This window comes from Erythranthe guttata, chromosome 6 (genome assembly GCF_056151865.1).
Source record: "Erythranthe guttata isolate IM_541 chromosome 6, IM_541, whole genome shotgun sequence".
Taxonomy (NCBI): domain Eukaryota; kingdom Viridiplantae; phylum Streptophyta; class Magnoliopsida; order Lamiales; family Phrymaceae; genus Erythranthe; species Erythranthe guttata.
In genome coordinates, this window is record NC_142538.1 from 4,057,074 (window position 1) to 4,083,890 (window position 26,817).

General features: G+C 36.6%; 7 protein-coding genes across 10 annotated transcripts; 4 read left to right on the forward strand and 3 right to left on the reverse strand.

Annotated features, from left to right (window-relative positions):
- The first annotated feature begins 26 nt into the window (after positions 1-26).
- On the forward strand, positions 27-1,231 carry LOC105977582 (iron-sulfur assembly protein IscA-like 3, mitochondrial). 2 transcript variants are annotated; one of them, XM_013002903.2, is made up of 3 exons: positions 27-303; positions 716-833; positions 983-1,231. In XM_013002903.2, exons 1-3 carry the CDS (start codon positions 111-113, stop codon positions 1,104-1,106), a joined length of 435 nt encoding a protein of 144 aa, XP_012858357.1. In that variant the 5' UTR covers positions 27-110; the 3' UTR covers positions 1,107-1,231. The 2 variants fall into 2 exon arrangements, with proteins under 2 accessions (XP_012858357.1, XP_088675661.1); XM_088819535.1 differs by having other exon boundaries at positions 66-303; positions 956-1,231.
- Positions 1,232-1,233: 2 nt separating this feature from the next.
- LOC105977577 (uncharacterized) lies at positions 1,234-2,944 on the reverse strand. Its single transcript, XM_013002901.2, has 2 exons — positions 2,074-2,944; positions 1,234-1,586 (listed from the first exon to the last, which is right to left on the reverse strand). Exons 1-2 carry the CDS (start codon positions 2,618-2,620, stop codon positions 1,405-1,407), a joined length of 729 nt encoding a protein of 242 aa, XP_012858355.2. The 5' UTR covers positions 2,621-2,944; the 3' UTR covers positions 1,234-1,404.
- A 1,796-nt stretch (positions 2,945-4,740) lies between these two features.
- Positions 4,741-6,802, forward strand: LOC105977576 (uncharacterized). Its single transcript, XM_013002900.2, has one exon. It carries the CDS (start codon positions 4,861-4,863, stop codon positions 6,694-6,696), a length of 1,836 nt encoding a protein of 611 aa, XP_012858354.1. The 5' UTR covers positions 4,741-4,860; the 3' UTR covers positions 6,697-6,802.
- A 266-nt stretch (positions 6,803-7,068) lies between these two features.
- LOC105977632 (uncharacterized) lies at positions 7,069-15,673 on the reverse strand. Of its 3 annotated transcripts, none has more exons than XM_013002960.2 (16): positions 15,449-15,673; positions 14,205-14,702; positions 13,719-13,962; positions 13,001-13,281; positions 12,250-12,411; positions 11,340-12,122; positions 11,159-11,250; positions 10,371-10,433; positions 10,118-10,206; positions 9,961-10,035; positions 9,195-9,782; positions 8,907-8,981; positions 8,685-8,752; positions 8,535-8,592; positions 8,119-8,338; positions 7,069-8,001 (listed from the first exon to the last, which is right to left on the reverse strand). In XM_013002960.2, the coding sequence occupies exons 2-16, from the start codon at positions 14,618-14,620 to the stop codon at positions 7,343-7,345; spliced, it is 3,873 nt and encodes a 1,290-aa protein (XP_012858414.1). In that variant the 5' UTR covers positions 14,621-14,702; positions 15,449-15,673; the 3' UTR covers positions 7,069-7,342. The 3 variants fall into 3 exon arrangements, with proteins under 3 accessions (XP_012858414.1, XP_088675663.1, XP_012858412.1); XM_088819537.1 differs by having other exon boundaries at positions 10,371-10,424; positions 15,449-15,625; XM_013002958.2 differs by having other exon boundaries at positions 15,354-15,620.
- A 1,995-nt stretch (positions 15,674-17,668) lies between these two features.
- Positions 17,669-20,828, forward strand: ACR12 (ACT domain-containing protein). The gene is made up of 10 exons (XM_013002701.2): positions 17,669-17,934; positions 18,216-18,273; positions 18,912-19,034; positions 19,346-19,440; positions 19,522-19,606; positions 19,750-19,809; positions 19,888-19,943; positions 20,139-20,244; positions 20,370-20,438; positions 20,575-20,828. The coding sequence occupies exons 1-10, from the start codon at positions 17,780-17,782 to the stop codon at positions 20,635-20,637; spliced, it is 870 nt and encodes a 289-aa protein (XP_012858155.2). The 5' UTR covers positions 17,669-17,779; the 3' UTR covers positions 20,638-20,828.
- Positions 20,829-21,541: 713 nt separating this feature from the next.
- Positions 21,542-22,490, forward strand: LOC105977397 (RmlC-like cupins superfamily protein). Its single transcript, XM_013002703.2, has one exon. It carries the CDS (start codon positions 21,728-21,730, stop codon positions 22,364-22,366), a length of 639 nt encoding a protein of 212 aa, XP_012858157.2. The 5' UTR covers positions 21,542-21,727; the 3' UTR covers positions 22,367-22,490.
- Positions 22,491-23,631: 1,141 nt separating this feature from the next.
- TBL36 (TRICHOME BIREFRINGENCE-LIKE 36) lies at positions 23,632-25,470 on the reverse strand. Its single transcript, XM_013002700.2, has 5 exons — positions 25,080-25,470; positions 24,819-24,990; positions 24,554-24,735; positions 24,311-24,469; positions 23,632-24,218 (listed from the first exon to the last, which is right to left on the reverse strand). The coding sequence occupies exons 1-5, from the start codon at positions 25,409-25,411 to the stop codon at positions 23,909-23,911; spliced, it is 1,155 nt and encodes a 384-aa protein (XP_012858154.2). The 5' UTR covers positions 25,412-25,470; the 3' UTR covers positions 23,632-23,908.
- Between the last annotated feature and the right edge of the window lie 1,347 nt (positions 25,471-26,817).

Here is a 26,817-nt window from a genome sequence, read left to right on the forward strand (position 1 = left end):
TTCTCTGGTATTTTGAAATTTCCGCCAAGATTTTGGATTATTCCGTAATCATAAAATTGTAAGCCCAATGGGCTTAAAAATTCAAAGCCCATATCAGAAACTCCCCTCAAATGGCGGCTACGATTCTGAAAGGGGGAAGAAGGAAGATCGATCGATCGATCATGAGAAAGCAAGTGCTATCCTTAACGGAGGCCGCGGCCTCTAGAATACGCCACCTCCTCGAGCAGCGCCGCCGCTCTTTCCTGAAGCTCGGCGTTAAGGCTCGCGGCTGCAACGGCTTATCCTACACCCTTAATTACGCCGGTAAACTCCGATTCATCTTCTTCGATTTCCTTTTTTCAGTTAGGTTATTTGTTAGCTTAGTTTATAGAATCATAATCGAAATTGATTTGTTAGCTTAATTCTACCTTCTTTGTTTTTTTTAAGATTGGGATAAAATCATGAAATAAGCACTGTTGTTATATTATCATTTGGCTGGGTTCCGATAAAATAATTGGGTCATTAGATTATTTAATTTTATCCTGACAACGAAACAAGTTACTAATATATTTTTAATTACTCTGAATCTTGACAACCAAACGAGGCCTTAATTATTTCTTAAATACTCCGAAAAGCCTTGTTTCACTTGAAAGGCTTTTTCCTACCATGGTTGGAATTCTGTATTCTCGGATTTCTCTTAATCGGTTTTGCGGTATCGACTTTCTTGTGATTGCAGATGAGAAAGGGAAGTTCGACGAGTTGGTCGAGGACAAAGGAGTAAAGATTATAATCGATCCAAAAGCACTAATGCATGTCATTGGAACCAAGATGGATTTTGTAGACGACAAACTCAGGTATAATGCATAGTTTTTTCCGTTTCTTTTTGCAGATTCGATTGATCTAAATCCTTTATAGTTTGTTTCGTTTTATACATTTTTTGTCATTTAAAACGGTGAAATGACGAATTATAACACAGTTGCATGTCGACTTTGGTCCCGAGCAGATCTGAGTTCATATTCATCAACCCGAACTCAGCCGGGCAGTGTGGCTGTGGCGAATCGTTTATGACTGTAAGCAAATCGGAAGCAGCTAAGCATGCTGGCAGTGGTGGTACGTCTGGAACTTAAATACTATTTCGACTTCATTTACGGCTTCTAACAACTTTTGTGTGTATTATAGTTAATAATCAACTTTCTATAAACACTTTGCTCGTTTCGATTTCCAGTAAATATAACTAACTCGTCGCCAACAATATCGATCAACATCACTCTATCCAACCACTCTCACAACACAAATAGAAAGAAAGATCGACGAAAACACAATCCAAATACAGGGAAGAAAGTGAAATTAATTGCAATACATCAAAGAAACAAAGTGTTGAAATATGGGGTAACATCAATTAAAAAATCCATTGCGAATAGTCGATTATCTCCTTTTAAGTGGAGATAATCGGTGCTTTGACCATTCTTCGAGGGATTGGCGGTGAAGAGCATTCATACGAATGAAAGGCCGTTTTTCTTTAATCATCTTTTCTGCGTTTTTCCAATCTTCAGCCAACCCAAGAGCTACTAACAGAGCACACATTACTGCCACACTTCTTCCATGACCTGAAATCAAATTAACAGTATTAGTTGACTCTACATTTTCTTTCTGACGAAAAAGACCACAACTTTTGTAATAAATCTCAATGTTTATCAAATCGAAAAGGCCAAGAATCTTTCGTCGGTCAAGTTGACCTGAAGCAAAACCAGAGGGTCGAGCACAACACAGCTTATGCTGCCTCGTCCATTGCATATAATGAACGGGCTAAAGATAAAACGGGAGTATAATACATACTACGACTTCGTTCTGCAAATACATCAAATCTTGGTTCATTAAGTTTAATCATAACGCAAAAAGGTTCAAATTTCGACAATCTGACTAAGCACTATGCGTTCCGATTTTAAACGGAAATCTCCGAATTCAGCAGATAACTAATTCATCACATCTTCACCTATAATGAATGCATATACAAAATGTAACAGAAACGACAATCCGATTTTTTTCGACTACTAAAAAACGTGCTTCGCTTCAAGGGGGGTTCGATAAATTTACCATAAGCGCAGTGGATAAAAACGGGAATCTTCTGATTCCTCTTCCTAGAAGCCCAATTCACAGCACTCTCGATCTCGCTCGGCTGAGGGGAGCGCGTATCCCACGTGGGAACGCACAAGTACGCACTCCCGGAAACCTCCTCCTTCCTCGGCAACTCGCAGGTGCAATCGACAATGGCGGGCTTGCCAGGTGGCAGCTTATCATTGGAGTAAGGCCAACCCCCAACAAACAACCCTTGAGAAATCTCGGTATACGGAGCCTCCCCACTTGTAAACCTTCTGAGAGCTGAAAAAGCCCTAACGAAATACAAGTACGGACTGAAGATAATCAGCGCCCAAATCGGGAATCTCCCATCGGAGCCTTTGCCCAGGAGAATCGGCAGATTAATTGATGGGTGGGAAGCGATTGCGACCAGGAGAGATACTAGAGATGCGTAGAGGAAGGGGATTGAGAGAAGAGTGAAACTTAGAACCCTAAGATACGCGAAGAGGATGAATAAAGATGCAGCCTTTATGCCTATCAGAGCAGATAAACCCAGACCTATCATTTTTTTTTATGAATCAATGGCGGTGGGGATTGATTGATTGTAAGAATCGGTATTTCTTTGAGCCCAACAGAATTAATTTCACAGAAAAAATTAAATTAATTAAGCGATGATGAACGTAAGAATTGCAGATCCCGGAGAAGAAAGAATGGAATCAATCAGAGAGAGTGCAGTGGAGAAGATGCAAAGAACTAAGAAGGATGCACGTAATCTGTGCGACTTTTTAATGGGGCTGTGGCGTCCGAATGGCGAGATCGTGATCTGGATCGGGTTCGGGTTCGGGTTCGGGTCAACCGAATCTTTTGGATTGTGACGAGGCAATGGGCCGGGTGGGCGAGTTCGGGGCAGCCCAGATAGCATATTCATAAGAGGTGTAATTATTAAAGGGTGTTTCTATTTGTTGGGGGACTGTTGCTGAATTCGGTGGAATCTTTTTCATTTGTTTTTTTTTTTTTTAAATTATCTCTTCTTCTCTCAAACTCTTTCAAGATATTCGAGTTTCTAAAAATATTTCGACTTTGAATCTGTAGCAAACGAGGCTCGATTCCGGTAAAACCACATGTTTATGATTAGATCAAGGTAAATTTCTAAGAAAATAAAATTATTTTGAACTTCTCATTCTCTAGGGCACAAAAACTTGAAGATTCTTCAAGCAATCGTGCCCTGCATGGTGTTTTTTTTTTTTTTTTTTTTTTTTAATATCCAATTATGTAATTATTTGAGAAATATGATAACACATAATTGTATTCATTTGCATATTCATCGTCAAATTCTTCTTCAAAATCATCATCATCATCACCCTACCAAATAATACTAAGGAATAAAGTAAATAATAATAATAAAATAATAATAATAATAATAATAATAATAATAATAATAATAATAATAATAATAATAATAATAATAATTAAACCCTAGATTCCTGTCCTCCCCACGTACTGCATAGCACGATCACACCCTTCAATTTTTCTTCCACTTCGTTTTTACCTTGTAAAAGTAATTGGGATCGGCCATCGAAAAAATTGTTGTTGTTTGGTTTCGAATTTGTCGAACGACCTTCAAATTCTAAGTTTTCGACTTTTTTTTAGTTGAAAGAGCTTCGCTTTTCTTAGAAAGTTAGAAAATTGACAAATGAGACTACTGCAGCAAATAAACCAATTTCAGTAAAAACCCCGTTGCAATTAGCCTTTCAGTTATTATAAGGTGTAAATTACGACTACCCATGATCATGAATGTAAAGTCAAATTACGAAAAATCCTCTCTTGTTTGGGTAAATATGACCATCCATTAATTATGAATCTTCTTATACGTCCATTTTTATGGTTCAAATTCAACTGAATCTTTTAAATTCCGTGGATGCTTTTTAGTTTGTATTCATTTTGTGCAAAAATGCAGTTTCGGATGCACCACAATCTGATATTTACAAGCCAGAAGACACATCTTATGATCATTTTGTTTCAAAATGTGGAGCTCGAATTGGATAAAACGGGTACAAACTGCAGAATATTCGACATAATCTGGAAAATTTCACTAAATTTGACACTGAAAGGGTGGGCGTTTATCAACATACTATAAGTGAAAACAGTAGGTGCTTATGTTTGAATAATTACAACCGCCCCTTCAACTATGAATCTTCTTACACGCCCATCCTCGCGGTGTCAAATTTAGTGAAATTTTCTAGATTATGTGGAATATTTTGATTTGTACTCGTTTTTCCCAACTCGAGCTCCACATTTTGAAACAAGATAATCATAAGACGCGTCTTTGGCTTGCAAAATATCAGATTGTAGTGCATCAGAAACTACAATTTTGCACAAAACAAGTACAAACTAAAAAACTTCCACTGAATTTAAAAGAAGATTCATAATTGAGAAGTGACTGTAATTAATCAAATCAAACGTGAAGGAGTTTTTTGTAATTTAATCTTACACGAGGGATTTGCCCATAATTTACCCCATAAATCAAAATCCAAAATGTGCAAAAAAAAAGTGCACAAGATGCTGCGTGTCTATCATTTCTTTGACCCGACCCGAAACCCAACCCAGATAGGAGCACGAATGGGTCGGGTCGGGTCGGGTTTCAAATTCCTTATCCTCAGCAAAACATAATCCACTGGTATTTAACGGAAATCTCAAATATGTATGGACAAGAAACGGAAAGAGCTCCACTCCGCCATCTTCGAGAAATCACCACTTTCTTTCCATTTTCATTTTTTCCAATATGAATAAATAAATAAATGGTCCATGAGAACTGAAGAAGAACTGTTATACTATCTAATGACTACAACAACAATCTTCTGCGCAGAGTTTTTCCCTCAAGCTCTTATCTTTACCCAAAACAAGAAACTCTCCATCACTAAATCCCATCATCAAAACCCTCATGTTTTCAGATGCAGCAGCAGCAGCTACAGTGAATCCAAGAACACCAGTAATAATTACAGAATCCCACAGAGGGGTAATAAGGTAATTTCCACCGACAACAACAACAACCGGCCGCCGAACCCCCATCTCCCCTTCTACAAAGATTTCAAAGAAACCCATTTCACTAAACTCCTCCACAGATCCTGCAAAGCAGGCAACTACGATGAGGGTCTTTACCTACTCGAATGCATGATGAATTCAGGACACAAGGCTGACGTCATCCTCTGCACTAAGCTGATAAAGGGCTTCTTCAACTCGAAAAGCGTCGATAAAGCCGTTAAGGTGATGGACATTCTCGAGAGATACGGCGAGCCGGATATTTTCGCGTACAATGCGTACATCAGCGGCTTGTGCAAAGTGAACCGGATCGATTCCGCTAACGGGGTGTTGAGTCGTATGCGGGCTCGAGGGTTTTCGCCCGATATCGTGACGTACAACATCTTGATCGGCAGCCTCTGCAATCGAGGGAAGCTCGATATGGCGCTCGAGATGCTCGACCAGTTGATGGATGACAGGTGTCTCCCCACCGTGATCACTTACACGATACTTATAGAGGCCACGATTCTCGAGGGTGGGATCGGGGAAGCCATGAAGCTCTTCGACGAGATACTGTCGAGGGGGCTGAAACCGGATATGTACACGTACAACACCGTGATTAGGGGGATGTGCAGAGAAGGGTTGATGGACGAGGCGTTCGATTTCGTTAGGAGCTTAACGAGTAGGAACTGCAAGCCCGATGTGATATCGTATAATATCTTGTTGAGGGCGTTGCTGAATCAGGGGAAATGGGATGACGGGGCGGAGTTGATTAACGAAATGTTTTCGAATAGGTGTGAGTTTAATGTGGTTACGTATAGTATTATGATAAGTGCGTTGTGTCGAGAGGGGCAATTAGACGAAGCAATTAACTTGTTGAAGATCATGATTGACGAAGGACTGACGCCCGATACCTACACGTTCGATCCGTTGATATCTGCGTTGTGCAGAGAAGGGAGATTGGATTTGGCGATAGCGTTTCTTGATTACATGATTTCGAGCGGTTGTTTTCCGGATATTGTGAACTACAACACTATCTTATCGGCATTGTGCAAAAACGGGAAATCCGAAGAGGCTATGGAGGTTTTTAGTAAGCTTGACGAGAGTGGGTGCCCGCCCGATGTGAGCACCTACAACACAATGGTGAGTGCTTTGTGGAACAACGGAGATAGAATTCGAGCGTATAGACTTCTATCGGATATGTTTACGAAGGGAATAAGTCCCGACGGGATTACGTACAATTCGCTTATATCGTGTCTTTGTAGAGAAGGGATGGTGGACGGTGCTATCGAGTTGTTGGGAGATATGAGAAAGATTGGATTTTTACCGACGGTTGTTACTTACAATATAGTACTTCTTGGATTGTGTAAAGCACATAGAATCGGTGATGCTGTTTTGATGCTAGAGGAAATGGTGGAGAAGGGTTGTCAGCCGAACGAGACTTCGTACGTTTTGTTGGTCGAAGGTATTGGATTTGCGGGGTGGAGAGTTGAGGCGATGGAGCTTGCAAATACTCTCTGCGAGAAAGGTGTTATTTCGAATCAATCTTTGAGGCGGTTGGATCGAACTTTTCCCATTGTGGATGTTTACGGAAGCTTTGTACAAACCGAGATTAAAAGCTAGTACTTTTTTTTATGATATCATGTGAATTTTATTAGTTCTCTCTTGCTTTCACAGTTGTGAAAAGAAAAACAACTTTACAAATACGAGGGCTGGAATTTTATCAAAATATCGAGAATATATAGAGATTTTTCGATAACACAGTCAAGTGGTTTGGCTGATGGGTTTACGGGGCTCGGTTTTCGTGCACAGGCTGAAACGAGTCTGCATTGATTTCATTAGGCTTTTCATCTTCTTGTTATCCTTTGATGAGTTTTGAGTACCTCCGTTGTTAAAATTAGCTTCCAGCATGAATCTGGCTCATCTTAGCACTTATGAAGTCTGATATATATATATATATATATATATATATATATATATATATAAAACAGGATATATTGAATACTTTTGAGCACTAGAAACATTGTGTAGAATGAATGAACTATGAGGAATAGCTTAACAACTTCCCAAAGATTATGAAATATAAAAGAAAACAAAAAAATTGCATAATTACACCCGCCATTAGGCCAAGACTTAACTGATCGAAAAAACAAATACAAAAAAAATAAAATTAAAAAAAGAAAGAAAAAAAACTCTCATTCTCCAACCAGTCGGAGCAGCATTCGATTCCACGAGCTGTACAGTACAACAACGGGCGCGACTCAGCGAATCAAAACATATTTAAATCCATGAGGTCATCGTTAGGTATCTCAAGACCAATGCAGTCATCTTCTTGCAAACCGTCAACATCAAAATTGAACCAGGTATTCAAATCTTGCGGCGCACCGATTTCAGAATCCACACCGAGTTCTTCTATACCATCCAAGTCATTAAGTGGCAGCTTACCAAAATCAATAGGTTCTTTAATCATTACATCTTTCGAAGATGAAACTGAAGGGGCATTATTGGAAGAAGACATAAATCTAACATCTTTTCTCCTATCGCCACTATTATTTCCCGATTCACCAGAGCCACTAGCAGAGGGATACAGCATGGAATTTGGTGTATCTACGAATTTGTTGACAAAGGCATTATTTCCTGAAGTGGAAAGCTGGGCTGTTCTCTGTTTCGGCTTCGTTTTCGTTTTACGCTCTCCCTTGGACCCACCACCTACAGCCAGTTTTCCGGTCTTGGATATAGCATTTTTGCTGTCTCGTTCACTTCTCTTCCCCTTTGCACCGCCACCGCCCATAATGCCTAGAGCGGACGAGGCTCTAAATACAGCACCGCCACCACCAACTTCATCGAGCAGTACTTCCTTTTTCTTTCCTCTGTTTGTTACTATAGTCCCGTTTTTAGCCTGATCATATTGGCGATTTAAAGCCCCATCTGCACGAACCAGAATATGTTATGAAGAGCAATTAAAACTCATAATTAATTGTTGCCACTAGGCTGGTATAAACATTGTCAAGTTTATTTCTGCATTTTCAAGATTTGATTGCTTACTGTTGGCGATTGGCAGGTTTGCAGAAGAAAGCAACTCCGTTTCGGCAAAACGAGGAGGTGCTGAATAAACAATCTCGCGCAGTGGAGGCTCTGAAAAACGACTTGCTCCTGAATCTTGAAATTTTCGCCATCTCGAAAGTGTCCTCTTGCCAAAAGACAAAGCAGTTTGTTTCGACACCTTAGAAATCCCGTGCTTCGAAGCGAAGCTTCCCTTAGTTGCCTGTCAATCATTTCAAATAAACATTTCACTATCGACTCTGAAGGTAGCTTCGAAATTAAAAATAAAATAATAAAAATCAGTGCAGCACCACTAACAGTACAGGAAACAAAGATTGATTTTCTTCGAGGCAACTTATTCACAAGAATATATAATGTTCACGGGTTCTAAAGTGATGTATAAGAATGAGAATACTAACCAAAAGTTTCTTGTATGCCAGCTCAACAAGTTTGTCCATCGCAACCCGTTCAGGATCCCTGAGGAGCAATAGAATGTATTGCATCTATCACAACATGATACTAATAATTGTCGCACAAAATTTGAATGGTAATGCGAAAAATCCAAATACCTTCTGATATTGTTTCCTTCTTCAACAGCCTTGTATAATGTATGCAGGGATGTCTTGTTTTTCCCATTCTGAAGGTTAGAGAATAAAAGACAATGAATTAACTGCACTGATAATTATCAGCCAATATATGTTATTGGAGAACGGTTATAAGAGTGATTTATGGCTAGTAATAAAAAAAAAAACCTGAAGCATATACCAAAAAAAAGATTAATAATGGGATACCTTCTCGAAAAATCGCCTCTTTAGCCGAATAATTTCCTGGTCAACCGAGTCATCTTCTTTATCGTCCAGTGCAGGCTGAGGAAATAAATAAGAAACACAGGAATGAAAATTTTGAATGAAAGAAAAAAGATAACTGAACATATCATAGTTCTGCTGCTTTACAACATCGGGAAAATCACCAAGAACACAAGTAATTTATTCAGTTACATAAAATCAGGAATATGACAATTGGAACTTATGACAAAAAAAAATTCCCTTAAATCCCACCATCCATAATCTGAAACTTACCACGGCTTCCAAGAACAGGCCAACACTCTGCAATTCTGCTACAAGCTTTTCTTCAAGACACATCTGCTCATATTGAATGCCACTATTATTTGCCTGCAGACTTTGTGGACCATTATCATATCTTGAAAGTCTAACCAACATGTCAACATCTGGATGCCCATATCCACCATCTATTTGCAGCAGCTCACCGTTACAAATACGATCCTGGGCGCCAGTGCTCCTTTCGGTGTCTTTATTTCCATAACAAGGGAAAACTTTATGTGCATTGCCATTTTTTCGAGTTTGAACACCAAATATGGGCTCACAATAGTCCAGTCTGTCCATAAATTTATTTTCAGTACCATAAGGGAAGCATGAATCATTAAGTGAACTCTTTGGTCTCTCATATTCGGTGTCTTCGTATTCTTCAATTTCATCTTCCACAATGAGAGCTGATAGTACCCTTTGATAAAGTGGAGTTATTATTTCAAATCTTTTTTCGGCATCCGAGCAACTCTGAAATTGCTCGGCGAAATCCATTCTATTTAACGAATCCTTCAGGCAAGAGATAGGTTCAGGAGCTGCTATTTCCTCATGGCCATAATCATCCTGATAATACATAAGAATTATTTGAATGTCAGTTGTAGTAGATTAATAGGCATTTAATGCAAAATAACTTGTTCCAGCAAATATTTAACTCAGCCACATAGTGAAGGCTTGGCTCAAAATTAGTGTCGGACAAGTTGTCCATGTGAAACATGAAAAGCGAGATTGTAAAACTACACACCATTTTCTCTTGGATAAGATTGCCCTTGTTACAGTTCTGAGACAAACTTGCAGATCTTTCTTCAGACAATTTCAGCTGATTCAGAAGAAAAAGGATGTTTTTAAGAATCAACTCAACAATAAATTGGATAATGTAACTAATCATTGAAAATTATTACCTGTTCTGACAAGTATAACTTGTCATCTGGGCCAACAGAAGTAAACAAATCCTCAACTGTCTTCCAGAGTGCGCTCGAACATGAACTAACTGCGGCATGTAAGGATGAAGGTCAACAATGGGCATATCACATTCGAGAAAAACAATCAATTGTGCTCGAACATGAATTAACGGCAGACCGTGAAGACGATGGATGATAATGGGCATAAACATATTTGAGAAAAGCAACTAAAAAACGGATTTCGAATGCTTACAGCTGGAACTGCAAGCAAGATTAGCAGCTGTCAAGAGCTCTTCACGGTCATCATCCGATTCCCCTGAAAAGTTACAATCCATCAATGTGTTTAACTATTACATAATACGAGAAACTGAAATCGGCTTTGAGTTTCTTTTCGCTTCTTTAGTCTCCTAAGGTAGTCATTTCAAGATGAATGTGACACCAACCCTCATTAGGAGAGTTGGTACATAGCCTCTACTATTAGAGTGGAGGTCTAGGGCTTGAATCCTGCCACTTCCCTACTTCCCCAATTTGTAATAGGATTTAAATTTCTCAAAAAAAAAAAGTTGCCTCATTAACTTGAAAAAGAAAGGAAAAATAAAGGATGAATGTGACAAAGTAGAACTGGTTACTTTCCAACATGGTGAAACAGTACAAAGATCAATCAAGTAATAAAGAGTCCACCAATTATATTAATTAATCTTAACTTGTAACTACGAAAAGAAAAGTAAGGAAACAGAAAGTAGAAGAACTTTATGCTTCAATAACTCCAACAAAATCAGCATACCACGGGCGACCAATTCAGAGTTCTTGAAAAGAAGGTTAAAGCGAAAGCAATTAGTGGCAGATCAATGGTCTAGTACAATAACTTACAGAGGACCAAGCGCTCATACTACCAATTGAAAGTGAATTGATCAAAGACCACTTTGCTGTAATCTTGCAATGGTACTAATAGCATGCAGGATAAGGAAAAAAAATAGAGAGAGAGAGAGAGAGAGAATCTAAGTCAAAAAACTGTAATTTTAAGATTATATAGAGGAGTACCACTACAATCAGGAGAACCCCCATTCGCCAAGTGGCCTAGACGGGAAACGCCTTTACGGTCTGATAGCTTCTTTGAAGGGCGACCGGACTTGCTGTAACAGTATAACAAAAGACCTGATGAGTACCGGAGAAAAACTAGAACATTTAGAATCACATATATAGAATTCAGTTTCATAGCTACCTTCCACTCTTGTCCGATCCAGACCTTACATTTTGAAGAGGCTTGGTCGGCACCACATTATCCAATTTCTCTCTTGTCGGTGAAATACTACCCCTAGAAAACGGCGATACCCTTCCACTGCGACCTTGTCTTCTCACACCATCACCGATGTCTTCTTTGACCATAATTTTATTCTTTTTTCTAGGAATTACAGATGGCCCAGCACTCTGACCAGCATTTACAAACTTTTCTTCAAGATCTCTGCTCCCCAAACCTTTATCATTTATTCTGTTTTCACCGGCACCAGATTCTTCACTTTCAGACAATCTTGCAGGAGATGGATAATTTTCAGGTTTTACTTTAAAATTTGGGTTTCCATTAGCTGCACTCTTAGACAGAAGAGAAGCATTGATTCCACCAATGTTTACCCGAGGACCAAAATCCGAAGGGGAACTTCCTTCAGATTGAATCTGGACTTCATCATGGTTCGATACAGGAATAAGATTTGTCCTCCTAGTCCGTGAGATCTTTTGTGGCCTTTGACCAACCCATTGAGTTATTGGCGGAGAGGATGATCCTGCAGGCAGGGCACGTTTACGGTTGTTAGCACCACCAACACCAATTGAAGGGGTTGTTTTATTTACAGGTTGGGGCTGTTCCCAGCTCTCCAAAGTTCCAGACAAGCGAGCAGCATTAGCAGCTGAATTAGCTGCAGCTGTTGAGCCACTTCGAGGTGCCCGCGAGGGCTTCACTTTTACTATGGGATTTGAACACGTGGCAAGGTTATCCTCACGACTATTCAACCTAAAAAAGGGATCAATCAGAAATATCACTCAGCAAAATTCCAGTTTTAGTAAAGATATAATAAAATAACAGAAGAAAGGGCAAGGTAAAACAGGTTGTGGCGACACAGGTATGTTAAGATACGTACTTAACATTTACTTTTCCTAATGGTCGCTCTTTAACTGGTCCTGCAGAAAGATCTCTTGAATGCATAGATTTTTCTTGTTCATTTTTGAAGGTCATGCGAGCAGTTGAACCAGCAGGAGATGGAATAGGATCTAATTTGTTAGCGCCACCAGAAGCTCCTGACCTGTCAAAATAAGTTTTCAAGAGTGAAAACATTGTTATACCAAACCAAACAATCAATCCAACCATCAACCTTGTGGTTAAATGTTTCCACTCCCATCTTGTAGTGGGAGGTCTTGGGTTCGAACCCAGTGGTGTGACTACGTCTGTGTTGTAAGGCCAATTTTTATTTTTATTTTAAAAGCAAACAATCCATCCAACACAAGCAATCATTTTCAGTAGTATCGCCATCAAATATCTATTCTGTGAATTAAAAGTTTTCTACGCAAAGAATGTAAAGAGCCTCTATGGTAGATTCTTCTCAGGAAGTTACGGGAAAGCATGCACAAAATTTAGGACTTACAAGTAACCAAAATACTTGAAATTCAACACAGAATCTACTACTTAAAGCTGTTTTAAGCTTGGTTAATGGTTAGTCAACTTAAACAAAACTATGTTTGAAACAATTTCTACCATCCCAGAAAATAAATTGCAAGCTATAACTATCTGAGTGATTACAATACAAAAACGGCATCATGCATTATCAAAGGAAAAAAATAACTCGCAGCATGGTTAAATCAAGTAAATAAGTTTGGTTTGTGCAGTGAACTTACCTAAAACCATGGGCGGAATCAATGGAATGCAAACTCGATTCAATTGTAAGCTTATGATGCATATTTCTTTTAAGATCCCCATCATTATCAACAGATCTTGGAAAAACAGGACCGACAGAGCGTTTCCTTTTCATTTTCTTGTCCCAGCCTTCTCCACCAGCAGGTAACCTCCGTATTTCTTCCTCAACCATATCAGAATCTGCGTTAATATCTTTAAGCATGTCTCTTTCTTTTGTACCCATCAGAGGCTGTCGGGGAACTCCAATATTTCTGCATTCGGTCTGAAAGTGGGAAAGAATAAAGAATTAATAATGTTTAGGACAGAAGTCATTGTAAAACAGTAGGCTTATTTATGAAAGTGAAGAAACAAAACACTACAAATCTAAAGCACAAGAAAATCCAATTGAGATTAGTTTATTGCATGCATTGAATTATAAAATGTCTATTAGATTTCTAAAATGAAAATGATTGTCGAAATCAAGATAGTTGAAGCATAAGTTAAAAGCTTTCCCTTAATTAGGCACATTTATATATTTTATAAAAAGAGAACGAATGATAGGGAAAGCAGATTTTCTATTGCTTTCTGACTCCTGTTGACTAAGAAAAGATGTCAGACGGAAAAATATTTTCAGTTAATCTTCTTTACATTGAATAGGAAATAAGATCTTAAAGGTAACAAAGCCAGTAAATGTAATAAATGAGTTCTATTTTTACAAACCCGAGTTTCTGCCATTGATGTACGTAAACGCTTATTAAGAACAACATTCTTAGGTCGATCGTCAAATTTCTGATTTCCTAGATCTGAAGAGTTTCGGTGTATCTGCGATCCAGTCTTCAAGTTTGAACCACTAGATCTTTCATTTGTCATGATCTCATTCCGCTGCTGCTGCTTCTTAGAGGGAATGACCTCAAACAATCTGTTCAACTTATTTAAATGCTCATCCAACTTCTTCGCTCTACCGCTAGTTAAAAAAAAGAAACCAAGTGATGTTTCAGCATGTAGCAATGATAAAAGGAACGAAATCAAACAATATCATAAAGGTGAGAGAGTTTCAAGATAAATCTCTTAATATCAATTTTGATTATTTAGCTCACATTTCAAGAAATTGCTATATAACGACAAACTCGAAACATATAATAGAACTACAGTTTCTTTAATAATGCATTTCCGAAGAGAACAACTATGCCAGAAGGTAAAAGTTACCTGGCTTTAATGCATGTATCAGCAACATTTGCTCTCAATCGTTTTAGTTCCTCAACAGCTGCTGGAGGTGAACTCTTCAGATGACCGATGCCAAAGGAGTTTTCTTCTGAATTGCTCCCAACAGAAAAACCCAGAACCCTCTTTAAGTCAACGGCCCGTGCATTTTTTAGGTCACCCGTAGGAAATTGCTCCAAAGTCAGGCATTGAGATAATGCAGGCATATCTCCCGAAGAGGTAGCACTACCCCGAGAATTTAACTTACCGGAACCCATATTTCTACTTTCTGAACCCTCACGGAAACTTGAAGATCTGCCCAAAGTGGGGGCAGAGTACCCCCTCTGCCCATTTTGGTAGTTCCCTACGAAATTTGAATCGGGACTGGCTGACATCAGCTCAAATCTTGTGTTTCCATCCATTATTGTAATCAAAGTCTCATATCTGTAGAGTCCCTTTTCTTCAAAATATATTCAGCGACCTTAGCATCTACAAGCGGGAAACCTAATAAAAAACGAGTCATCAGGTATAATATTAACAGAGTAACTAACACCTTTCATGTGGATGTAAATAAGGAAACTAACGATCACAATACTTTACAACTGCCAGAGCTCAAATAAAAAAACAAGCTTGTACACACTAGCTATATTCCTAGAACAGTACAACTTCTAAATCATCACGGTGAAAAGTAACACCTTTATTTAGAAACAACCGAGACACACCCAGAAGAAAAGAAATCCATAATTTCACAATCCACCCTACTGAACCACACTCTTTGGGTGGGGACTCTTCTTTAATGGTTTAAGACAATTTTAAATTTAAATGTAATCACAAAAACATAGCATTAAAAACATTGCTAATGGTTAAACACTAATACCTTCAAATTCCACTTTTAAAAAAATAGGAAATCAAATTGACGCAGAATTCGCCAAATTGGGCAAACAAAATTCGGATTGAAGAGAAAAAAGCAACACAAACACACATATTAGAACACTCCCGAACAGTTCATCCAAACAGTCAAAACCCCAAATTGAGCAAAGTCCAAAATTAGGGTTTATCCGTAAATCCCTATTTTTTTCTACAAAAACCCAACAAATTACACAACTGCTGACACAATTCAATCACGCGAGCTATCAAAGGAACCCACAAGCTCACCTGCATTCGTCGATCAAGTGGGACCGGAAAGAGGGAAGGTGAAAAAAGAAGAAAAAAAAAAGGGAGGTCTAGAGAGAGAAAGTAAAAGCACGTACAGAGAGAGAAAACCACAACGGAATTAAATTCGCCTGCTGGGATGAATTTTGGTTGTCTTCTTTAATTCCGCGTTTTTTACTCGCTTGATATTTTTGGAGTCGGACATCATTGCAGAGCTTCGGTGTACGAAATTGGAAGAACGTGGGTACAATTTCCCCTCGAATTTAGGGTAACTTTTTTTTTTTTTTTTCTTTTCAATTTCTTTTATATAGGGTGTTGAAAATAAAAGGAAAAGAAAATCCTAATTGTGATTATATTTATTTTCAAAAAAAAATATTTTAATTATTTGATGGCCCGTGGTAATAGAATTTTTCAATTTTCACAATTTAATATTCAATTGATTAATAATTTTATTTGCCCGATCCATATTTGATGATAGGGTGCTAGATTGATAATTTCCAAAAATTACAAAATAACACAAAATTTGTAAATTATATAGATCCAATGCAAATTATTAGTTTATTTATATATAAGATAAAATTTATGAAATAATATAATAAATTCATAGTTTATTTAATTGGATCTTTAAGTGTGTGTGTTTTCCAACTTTACCAAACCATGTAAAAGAAAATTCATGAAATTATATTATTTAAGTTAAATACGATACTAAAGTTATGAACTCATAGTCGAGAAACAACGCCACACAATTTATAAATTCACTATATTACGGATGACTTTTAACTAATAAAAATAAACGCGGTTTTATTTAAAACGAACTAGCGAGCGAAATTGATCGAAGCGAAAAGATTCACCATCATTTTTGTTAATGAAATTAGACATGCAAATAACTTTTAGCTAATTATCCCACAAATAAAAGTCCTTGTCCTTGATAATTACATATTTGATTATCTTTATAATGGAAACTATACTACAAACCCTTTTAACTCTTATTGATCATTTTATGTGTTACCGATGAACTTTATCGAATTATATTTTAATACTCTACTATATAAATGTATAGATACACGTCTGCACATCCATGATTATGTGTATAATTATGTATAAATTAAAGATTAAAATACTACAACATCATAGGGTAAATCACGGTAATCTTTTTGAGGGAAGGTCAAATTAAGAAAAATCCATTTATGTTTGAATAATTACAGCCAGCCCTCAACTTTGAATCTTCTTACACTTTCATTCTTATGATCATACGGTGTCAAATTTAGTAGAATTTTCTTGATTATGCGAAATATTCTTCAGTTTGTACCGATTCGAGCTCCACATGTTGAAACAAGATGATCATAAAATGAGCCTATTGACTTGTAAATATCAGATCGTGTTGCATCAAAAACTGCATTTCTGCACAAAACGAGTATAAATTAGAGAACATTCCACGAAATCTAGAAAATTATGTTAAATTTGAAACCATAAGGGTGGATGTGTAGGAAGATTCATAGTTGAGATGGGTGGTTGTAATTACCCAAACATGCCGATGTTTTTTCGTAATTTAACATTACCTCAGGGGTTACCGTAATTAAAAAAAAAAAAATCAACGAGTGTACTAATTTACCCCTCGTACTCTGCCTGAGAGTCACTTTACCCCCTCGTACTCTCAATTTTATCGATTTACCCCATTGTACTTGTACAATTTCTCAATACAGCCATTTTCTTCATTTTTTGTCAATTTTGACTCTAACGCCATTTGGTCAACTCTGTAAATTACAAAATTGCCACTGCTTATAACGCGTCGTTTCTCCTCTGTCAATATCGTCATTTCTTCTTCTCCACCACTTCCCTTTCCAAGATATCCCCAAATTGAACCCCTAACTTAGTAAAAATCAAGATAAAAAAATTGATCGATTCCACCCAGTGCAAAGAAAAAAATATATGAATGTGTGAAACTTTCTCTTTTCTAATCTCGAGAGTCGTCAAAATCGAAAAAATTCAATATTTACGTCAATATTTTGACTCTTGACCAAATGGCGTCAAAGTCAAAATCGAAAAAAGTTGACGAAGAGGGTTGTATTGGGAAATTGTACAAGTACAAGGGGGTAAATCGACGAAATTAAGAGTACGAGGGGGTAAAGTGGTTCTTGGGCAGAGTACAAGAGGGGGAAAGTGGAATTTACCCAATAATATAATAAACCAAAAAATAATAATTGAAAAAGAATTGTCCCTACCTGACGTGGCATCTACATCCCGAGTGGGGCCTACAAGATGACGCAATAGTTCACCTAATTATGTCAACGTTAAGATCTAAACAAAAATTAAAATTTGATAATCATTAATCATTAATTTAATCTCCATCACCTCCCCAATAATTCCTTGCACTCTTCTTCCTCCACAGTCTACACACACATTGTAATTTGCTCAGGGAAGAAAAAAAAATGGCAACAGCGATTGCTTTCTCCGGGCTATCTTTCACCACCCTCCGATCAAAGGCTTCTGAATCGTCGGCTTCTCTTTTCGGTTTTTCTCGGCCCGCTCCGAAGCCCGTTCTCGACTTTTCAGTCTCTCCGCGACTCGATTTTTACCAGAATAAGTAAGTTCGAGGTTTTTTTTCTCCTTTTTGGTGCTAGCTCGCTCGATCCTTTTCGTTTCTGTGTTTCTCGATCTTAGTTTCATATCTGTGAGGAAAATCGTTTTTTTTTTTTTTTTTGGCGGCGGCTGAGAATAGTTTATTTTGTTCGTATGCATATTTATCTGGATTGTGATGTTTGCTTTCGTTTATTGTTGTGATTGATGTTTTTGATTTTGGGGGTAAGTTGATTGTGATGGTTATGATGTTAATTGATGGATGACTCGGTTGAATTTGTTCTGTAGGAATTTCATGGTGTGTGCCTCTGTTGATGGAGTGGACTCGGTCGGCTCAGTCTCGCTTGTGAGTTGAATCTACCTATCCATTTTCTTTTTTTTTTTTTTTTTTTTTATATGAGATTTTTTAATTTTGAAATTATATGACAAGTGAATTTGTTACGAGATTAATGAGATAAATTATTTAGTCGAAAAAAATTAAAAAAATGAGATACATTATAAAGCTCTGTGCCAGCCAAATAAGAGCTTTAACTTTGCCGAGCTTCGATTTTGGGATGAACACCAGATTTATTAAATCCTGCTTTAAATGTGACGAACATTTGGTTTTGTTTTATTAAGTAATTTTGAGGCCAAACCAATTGTTCTATCAGAGGTATGTGTAAGTTTAGTTACTTCACTTCTATCATAAGAGTAAATATAACTATTATATTCTGATCGAATCGTTAACTTTGTACATTTATAAAAGCGTCGTATGTTATGTGCTTCTGAATTAAATGAGTGGACTCTTAATCACTTAATGAGTTGTTTACTCGGCGCTAGTTTCAACTCTTATCTGGCCTAAAAGTTGTGTTTTTTCTTTTTTCTGTATTTCTACCTTCGTTCGTATTTTTCGCCCAGCTTTCTTTCCTTGCATTTGTGTAGAGTCACATACCTGTTCAAGATTCGATTATCTTACAACGTTGATAACATGTGTTTATATTACAGAAGTTTGAGCTGGAGAACGATGATGTTCCAATGCCTATTGTTCTGATCGATCAAGATTCTCATCCCGAGGCAACTATTGTGCAAGTCTCGTTCGGAGATCGCCTAGGTGCTCTTTTCGACACGGTTAGAATTTCCTTCCTTATATTTACGCGTGTCTTCCTTATAATATTTTAATGATAATATATAGTGACTATATTATGCATTTGAAGGAAGATTTTGTAAATATCGAATCTTGGACAAAATGTTTGATTTGCTGCTTCTGGTGAATGCATATATTTATCCGTATTTGTTTTCTTAATCTGTTGCGCTTGTTTGGGTATACCAGATGTCCATATGATATAATTTTGTCATACTTCGATTTTACGCCTTTTTATATATTTTCTGATCGACAAATCAGAATATTTATCGAGGAATATTTTTCTCTGCTGCTACAGATGAAATCTCTTAAGGACTTAGGCTTGGATGTTTTGAAGGGAACTGTTACTACTGACAACTCCGTCACACAAACTAAATTTTTCATTACAAGACTGTAAGATATGGTCCTACGCCTTTCATATATGTATTAATTCCGGATGCATCTTTCGTAAATGGTTTCATATATTTTCCGCAGGACGACAGGGCGCAAAGTTGAAGACCCTGATCTCTTGGAAAGAATTCGTTTGACCATCATTAACAACCTACTTAAATATCATCCGGTATGTTTTTTTAACTGAAGCCAAGTTATAATAAGCTTTGTAGTATTTTTTAAGGTTCGTGTCGTGTAAAAACATATTCTCCTTCTCAGGATCATAGTATAACGAGCCTCTTTATCTTATTACAACTCTTTGTGATTATTTAGGAGTCGAGCGAGCAGCTTGCTATGGGTGAAGTCTTTGGATTAGTACCACCAGAAAAAAAGGTTATTTTAATTTGCTGGTGATTTATTTTCTAACAATTGTTGTATGGCTATAGTATTTAAATATTTCTCTCGATGCAGGTTGATACTGTTATCGCAACTCACGTAAATGTTAAGGAAGATGGACCAAGGAGAAGGTAGCACCCTCGCCGGCTGATTATTTATTTATTTTTTAAAATATTATTCTTAAATGATCAAACGCGTAATTTATGATTCTTTCGATTCAAATTCCATATTTGTTTTTTCCAGATACCCCTGGGGATTTTGATGGCAAATAATATGCTCTATAGTTATAATGTATTATCATTTATTTACTTTTAAGTATGTTTCAGCTTGCTCCGTATAGAGACGGCAGATCGACCAGGACTGCTCTTAGAGATCCTGAAAATCATTGCGGATGTCAATATAGACGTTGAATCAGCGGAGATCGATACAGAAGTAATTAACATTAATTATCTCAAATTATCTTATTAACATTAATCATCTTAACTTATATAATATATATGTATAACTATATATATATATATATATATATATATATATATATATATATATATATATAGGGGTTGGTGGCTAAGGACAAGTTTCATGTCAGCTACCGAGGGTCAGCCTTAAACAGTTCCCTTTCTCAGGTAATCAAATGTAATTATGTAAATATGTGATCTCTCTCTCTCTCTCTCTGTGTGTGTGTGTGTGTGTGTGTGTGTGTGTGTGTGTGTGTGTGAGAGAGAGAGAGAGAGAGAGAGACTGAAGAATTGGATGATGCAGGTTCTGGTGAATTGTCTGCGTGACTATCTGAGGAGGCCAGAAAATGATGAAGACAGCTACTAGAAGAACTATTTGAATTGCATGTTGTATAACTAATTTTCATCTGTATAAATAATTAAATATTATTTTGTGGGCTTGAATTCAATTGAAAAACTTGTAAAACTTTTAATTAAGAAACTCAGAATAAATGAACTATCAACATAAACACACTGGAAAGTTTTCATTGAAGTCAGTGATGAACAATTGCTTGTTAATTTTTATAAGTGGTTTCATGGATAATTAGATGCTACACCTTATTATTTGCACTTAGTGGATTTCGACTTTAGATATACACACATGTGTGTGTGTGTGTGTGTTTAGTGGTCGATTGATTAATCAAATCTACGGTTGAAATTCGTCAAGTGTAAGTAACCAAGTCTAGCATCTAATTCTCCTATATTCATTTTCTTTTAGCTTATTTTCACCTGCTTAATCTAGCTAGCTTATTTCAACTATTTGTCATTTTGCTTAAAAGAACATAAAAAAATAGATAATTAAAATTATTGCACAATTAAGAATCTGCCACTCAATCAATGCAGCAAAATTACAGATAAAATTACGACCGCCTCCCTAAAATAAGATCTATTTATGAAAACCCCCTTATTTTCCATAATTACATTCATTCCCTCCAATTTGTATATTTCTTACATTAACACTCTTTTGTAGGGGGTGAATGTAAGAAATTCACAAACTATAGAGGGCCAGATGTAATTTCTCAAACATGAAGGTTTTTTTTTTATAAATAGACTTTAACTCAGGGAAGCGGTTGCAAAACAAAACAGAACCGGTGGGGGTTGTTGGTCATCTTTCTTGTCTTCGATTATCTTCTCTTGTCTTTATTTCCAAGCATCAAACTACTTTAACATGCGCAAGCTGAATATAATCATCTTCCTTTTTTCTTTGTATGGAGTATATCTAAAGATTTGTTATACCCTTTTTCTTGATTAGGTCAAATTAAATACATATAAACAAACTTCCTGCATGCACATTCTCACTGTGTGTGTGTGTGTTGAGAATCATTTCAATGAGACAAAATCTTCTTAGGTGTTCAATAACATTATAAACTTCACACACACACACAATACACACACGCACACACACACGAAACATATCGATGAAGAAAATATCGGCATGGTTTCGTATAATTATGCTCTCAATAATAATACGCTCAGCCTCAGCTTCTGACTCAGATCCATTACAAGACTACTGCGTACCGAGACCCGACCTTTCACCCATTTTCCTCGCCTGCAAGAACTCATCTCTAGTCACAGTCGAAGATTTCGTCTTCTCCGGCATAAAATCCGCTGGAGATTCCAAAAAAACGGGATTCTCCTCAATTCCGGTGACTGCAGCCGTTTTCCCCGGTCTGAACACACTAGGCGTGTCCTTCGTACGCGCGGACTTTGAAGTCGGAGGAGTGAATGTCCCCCATTATCATCCACGAGCCACCGAAGTTGCTTTCGTGGTCGAGGGAAAGATTTATTCGGGATTTGTCGACTCGAAAAATAGGGTTTTCGCCAAAGTGCTGGAGAAGGGTGATGTCATGGTTTTCCCGAGGGGTTTGCTGCATTTTCAGATGAACGTTGGAAATTCGAAGGCTTCGATTATCGGGAGTTTTAATAGCCAGAATCCCGGTTTGGTGAAAATTCCGTCTGCGGTTTTCGGGTCGGGTATTATGGAGGGGGTTTTGGAGAAGGGTTTTGGATTGAATGCTAAGGAGTTGTCTAAGTTGAGGAAGAAATTTTCTTCCTAGCTTGCACATATGCACGAGGGTTTGTTACACAAGTATATGTATAGATTCATACATATTTTACATGTATACGTGTGTGACTCTGTGTAAATCGAAAGGTGAAAAATTATCTAGTATATTTTCACGAGGTGTACCGGCATCTAATAGAACATCATTTGAGGTAGACCGATCGATCAATAATATATGAGATCAATGATGAAGAAGTTACCAAAAATATTATGTGTAAAATTTAGGGGCGGACTTGGAACGTAATTTCTGATTTCCACCATTCCCATCCAAAATAAATTCATTTTGGAACATAAATTTTCATTCGGATTCTGAAAATCCTACTTAGATTGTTTCCGATTTTTTCTTTATTAGAACTCGGATATACATGAGATTTCAATTTTCGATCTTTTATTGTTATTATTTTTTTGGAACGAAATTGGAAGATTGTAGAATCACAAACTCGGCCAAATATAAGATAAAATACAATGTTACATTACAATTAAATCTCTATATATTAATGCAGTCCGTACCAGAGAAATTTTATTAATTTAGCGAATTTAAGATGTTTTCACCAAGTCGGAACCAAGAGAAACTATTATTTAATAAGGTTATTAATTTATCGGACAATGCAATTAATATTAATCGATTCAATCAGTTTTGTCAATCTCACTTGGTCAATAAGACAATAACAAATCATTTCATTTTTTCAACTAACACAACTAATCCACCCTTTAACTAAAGTAAGAGACATGGAATCATATGATATAATAATTAATAATTCAATATGCTACCTTGTAAAATTTGCAAATTACATTCTTTTAATACTAAATTTGAAAGTGAAATATAATTTATATATATATCCGGAATGAAAGAATCTGCAACCAACTAAATAGATGCACTGGGTAAATTTATACTCGCGTATAATATTTTACAACCACATACGAGAGACGTAAATTACACTATGCTAACTATGTATGTCAAACTCGATCGAGCAACCGTTGATTAAGGGATTCGAACTTGGATCATTTGTCACAAACTCCGTTACTCCAATCACTAACTCATTGCTTATAGAACTTAATTAAATATATTTGGTTTACAAGAATGTGGTGTTCATCATGAAAGAGTGCAGTTCACAAAAAAAAAAAAAAAAAAAGTTTTGCTCTAATTATTACAGATCATAATTAATAATAATTATGGTGTGTCCAGTGTCCAGACAACATGATTATTTTACCCAATAAGCTGGTGGAGCAGCTGTATAAAGTATAAAGACCAATTATATATGGAGTCCCCAATTTTGACAATTTAAAAATAAACACAAGGGTAAAATGGGCAATCTGCAACTTCCTATATCACTTATTAATCTCACAACAAACATGAACCAAAAAAAAACGATACCAATATTAATACAACAACCTTATAAATTAAGTTCTTGTAGATTAATTAATTAATCATACTAAAATTAAATAAAACCTTGAAAACTTAAATATCATTATCATCTTTCTTGCTATGTATATATATATATATATATATATATATATATATATATATATATGTATATCAAAGCATTGCATTCAAGATCTCATTCCAGGTATCGGGCACACCGGGCAAACACCAATGGCTACAGTCGGAGTTACGGTCTTTTAACTGCTTCTTTTCGCCTGAAGAATTATTATTAGCTCCAATATTGCCGTACACCGAAGGATGACCGTCTTTCCTCAAAGCTGAAATTACCGTTATGTCCTCAACGGACACCGGAAACTCCATTCCTCTCAGAACCTTCCGGAGAATCACCGATTGTTCCGGAACCTGCACCCGGCTAAAATACTCCAACGGCTCCCTCTGATTATAGCATTTCCACCCATTTTCTCTGCACAAATATACCATAATTAATAAATTAGTTAGAAATATTGATTTATTATAGAAAAAAAAAATTGAAAAAAAAATAAATTTAATTATTACCGGTTATGCCTAGGTGACATGGTTCTGAAAAAAACCCTAGTGCTTCTAGGATCAAGATTTAGGTCAATCCATTTAGCCCATGTTGTGAGGCCTTTCTCATAAGCAATTCTTGGATTTATGTTTCTGTATATATTACTTCCCTCCATCACATAATCCCATCTGCATGCATCCATGCAAACAAATTAATTCATATGCATAAGATTAATAAAAAAAATTAGTCTTGTAATTAAATAAATAAATTACGAGCTCCATTTATCGGAATGAGTCCACCAATGAGCGGAATCGAACACGAGAGAATCGACGCCACGCCAGTACTTCGCGTTCTCTTCGATGGAATCGAGGTGCAATATTCTCTTCCCATCTTGCCCTCTCCTCAGCTCAACCAACAATGGAGCCCAACAGAACTCTATTGACATCTCAAAATCCTGCCAAAAATTAAAATTATATTAAAAGTGAAAATAAATAAATAAATTTTGTATTAAAAAGGAAAAAGAAAAAGACAACTGACTAAAGCAAGAAACGCCATTGTTGGACCATTGTAGATAACAGTCTTTCTTGAAGTGGGGACAACTGATTGAACTAAACAGACAAGAGATTCCCATTGATTCCTCATTATCGAATCCCCAACTAGCATGATTCTCTTTCTTCTCATCTTTCCCAGAAAATCCAATGCATCAAATCTGCAGCTTATATTAAATTTAATTAATCAATCAGATATTTTAATATATATAATATAAATTATATGCCCAAATTAATTAATTAATGAGACCTAGGGATTGAGCAGGAATCGGGGACCCATTTGAAGCTCTCGTAGTGGGAATCGGGGCGGCCGTTACGGCGGCAGGAGACGGCGGAGCTGAGGTAGGGACAGGTGGCGGCGGAGTAGAGAGGGTAGGTTTGGTCGGAGACCCATTTGCCCTTGGTGAAATCGCAATTACGGAGAGACGAGTGTCTGGTTTGGAGCATGTTTACTTCGTCGTCTTTGTTGTCTAGCCATTGTAGCTCTTCTTGGTCGTATCGCGAGGGTTCACTGTGGGAGAAGCAGCAGAACAAAACCAACAACAACAAGAAGAACAAGTTTGAAATTGATGATTCCGCCATTGCAGTAATAAAAAACCAGCTTGGTGTGAACAAATGTTTACTGCAATAACTGTTTTTTTATAGCGTGTTAATTAGTGTGTTGAAAATTGGAATTAAGCAGGAAATGTGGGTGCTTTGATTTTGGCTTAAGTTGCGTTATGTGGGTCCAATCTCAAATATTTTATCATAACAAAAATAATAAATAAATATTGTGTCCATAAATAAATAATAGATTCCACTTTACCCCTTCTACTCTCAGTTTGCATCGATTTGCCCCATGTACGTGAAAATTGTCTCAATGTGATCATCGCTGTTCGTTTACAGACATTTGACCTTAACACTGTTTGATCTTAGTCTGAAAATTAAAAAAAACCACATCTCCCAGTTTAAATAATTATTATAAAAAAAAAATTGTGGCTGGCGTTATAAACTATGTTTTCTCATTGTCTTGAATTTTTTTTGTATTATTTCTTTAGCTTTTTTAATAATTATTTAAACTGGGCTTCTCATCTTCAATTCAGGTGATTGGATTTGCACCAATGGAAACCATAAACTTTATACACAATAGAGGGATCTATTTGCTTATTTTTAGTATAGTGAATGGAGTTCCTTCTTCCATTCTATCCTATTTACTAGTACTGATCATTCATACTGCAAAGCGGTTTTCTTGCTTTTTTTGTGTCAGCTCGTTTTTGTAATTTAAGAGCTTAGATCAAACGGTGTTAAGGTCAAATGTCTGACAACTAATAGCAAAGATCACATTAAAACAATTTTTTAAGTGCATAGAGGGTGGCAAATCGATACAATTAAGAATAAAAATGGGTAAAGTAATACTAAACCAAAGTACAAGAGAGGGAAAGTAAAATTTACGTTAAAAGAAAATAGTTGAATTATTGGTTTAATTAATTATTTATTTTATTCTAAAGAAATTTTCTAGAGTATTTCTATTCGGCCGTGACTTTCGGATTGGTGGGCCATGAACAAATATAATGGATGGGCCTTCTTTGAGGTTCTCTTTTTGGGCTTTTTTTTTTTTATTATTACAATTATTAATTTATATGCGGTAACGCAAAATTATATGTTTAAAAGTTACTAATTGTTGTTTTTATTTCGTAATTGGCGATCAACTTAATTACCAACTTTTTTATCCTATGAGAAATTACAAAATATTCTCCACAATTTAAGACATTTCAAGAAATTAATTTCTTAAATGGCGCTCATATCCAGCCACGTGTCCAAACTACATCTTCACTATATATGCATGGTGTGAGCTGTGACCACATATGTTCAAACTTCAAGGTATAATAGTCTTTAATCAATTAATTTCCCACTTAATTATTTCATGTTGTGGATCTCTAATTTTGGGACTTCACTGTACACTAATCACTACTCCAACACATATTAAAGAGCTAAGCTTATCTTAAACA

What these genes read in the sequence shown, in the direction of transcription:
- LOC105977582 (XM_088819535.1), top strand. Translation starts at nt 111, where the DNA reads ATGGCGGCTACGATTCTGAAAGGGGGAAGAAGGAAGATCGATCGATCG. An exon ending in CTACACCCTTAATTACGCCG is followed by an intron (nt 304 to 715) that starts GTAAACTCCGAT and finishes TTGTGATTGCAG; the next exon opens with ATGAGAAAGGGAAGTTCGAC. An exon ending in TTTGTAGACGACAAACTCAG is followed by an intron (nt 834 to 955) that starts GTATAATGCATA and finishes ATTATAACACAG; the next exon opens with TTGCATGTCGACTTTGGTCC.
- LOC105977577 (XM_013002901.2), bottom strand. Translation starts at nt 2,620, where the DNA reads ATGATAGGTCTGGGTTTATCTGCTCTGATAGGCATAAAGGCTGCATCT. An exon ending in TTTTATCCACTGCGCTTATG is followed by an intron (nt 1,587 to 2,073) that starts GTAAATTTATCG and finishes ATTTGATTTCAG; the next exon opens with GTCATGGAAGAAGTGTGGCA.
- LOC105977576 (XM_013002900.2), top strand. Translation starts at nt 4,861, where the DNA reads ATGAGAACTGAAGAAGAACTGTTATACTATCTAATGACTACAACAACA.
- LOC105977632 (XM_013002960.2), bottom strand. Translation starts at nt 14,620, where the DNA reads ATGGATGGAAACACAAGATTTGAGCTGATGTCAGCCAGTCCCGATTCA. An exon ending in TTAGGAAAAGTAAATGTTAA is followed by an intron (nt 12,123 to 12,249) that starts GTACGTATCTTA and finishes TCCCTTTTTTAG; the next exon opens with GTTGAATAGTCGTGAGGATA. An exon ending in AGAGGCGATTTTTCGAGAAG is followed by an intron (nt 8,753 to 8,906) that starts GTATCCCATTAT and finishes TCTAACCTTCAG; the next exon opens with AATGGGAAAAACAAGACATC.
- ACR12 (XM_013002701.2), top strand. Translation starts at nt 17,780, where the DNA reads ATGGCAACAGCGATTGCTTTCTCCGGGCTATCTTTCACCACCCTCCGA. An exon ending in AAATTTTTCATTACAAGACT is followed by an intron (nt 19,441 to 19,521) that starts GTAAGATATGGT and finishes TATTTTCCGCAG; the next exon opens with GACGACAGGGCGCAAAGTTG. An exon ending in TAGTACCACCAGAAAAAAAG is followed by an intron (nt 19,810 to 19,887) that starts GTTATTTTAATT and finishes CTCTCGATGCAG; the next exon opens with GTTGATACTGTTATCGCAAC.
- LOC105977397 (XM_013002703.2), top strand. Translation starts at nt 21,728, where the DNA reads ATGAAGAAAATATCGGCATGGTTTCGTATAATTATGCTCTCAATAATA.
- TBL36 (XM_013002700.2), bottom strand. Translation starts at nt 25,411, where the DNA reads ATGGCGGAATCATCAATTTCAAACTTGTTCTTCTTGTTGTTGTTGGTT. An exon ending in GATTCCTGCTCAATCCCTAG is followed by an intron (nt 24,991 to 25,079) that starts GTCTCATTAATT and finishes TATAAGCTGCAG; the next exon opens with ATTTGATGCATTGGATTTTC. An exon ending in CATTCCGATAAATGGAGCTC is followed by an intron (nt 24,470 to 24,553) that starts GTAATTTATTTA and finishes GGATGCATGCAG; the next exon opens with ATGGGATTATGTGATGGAGG.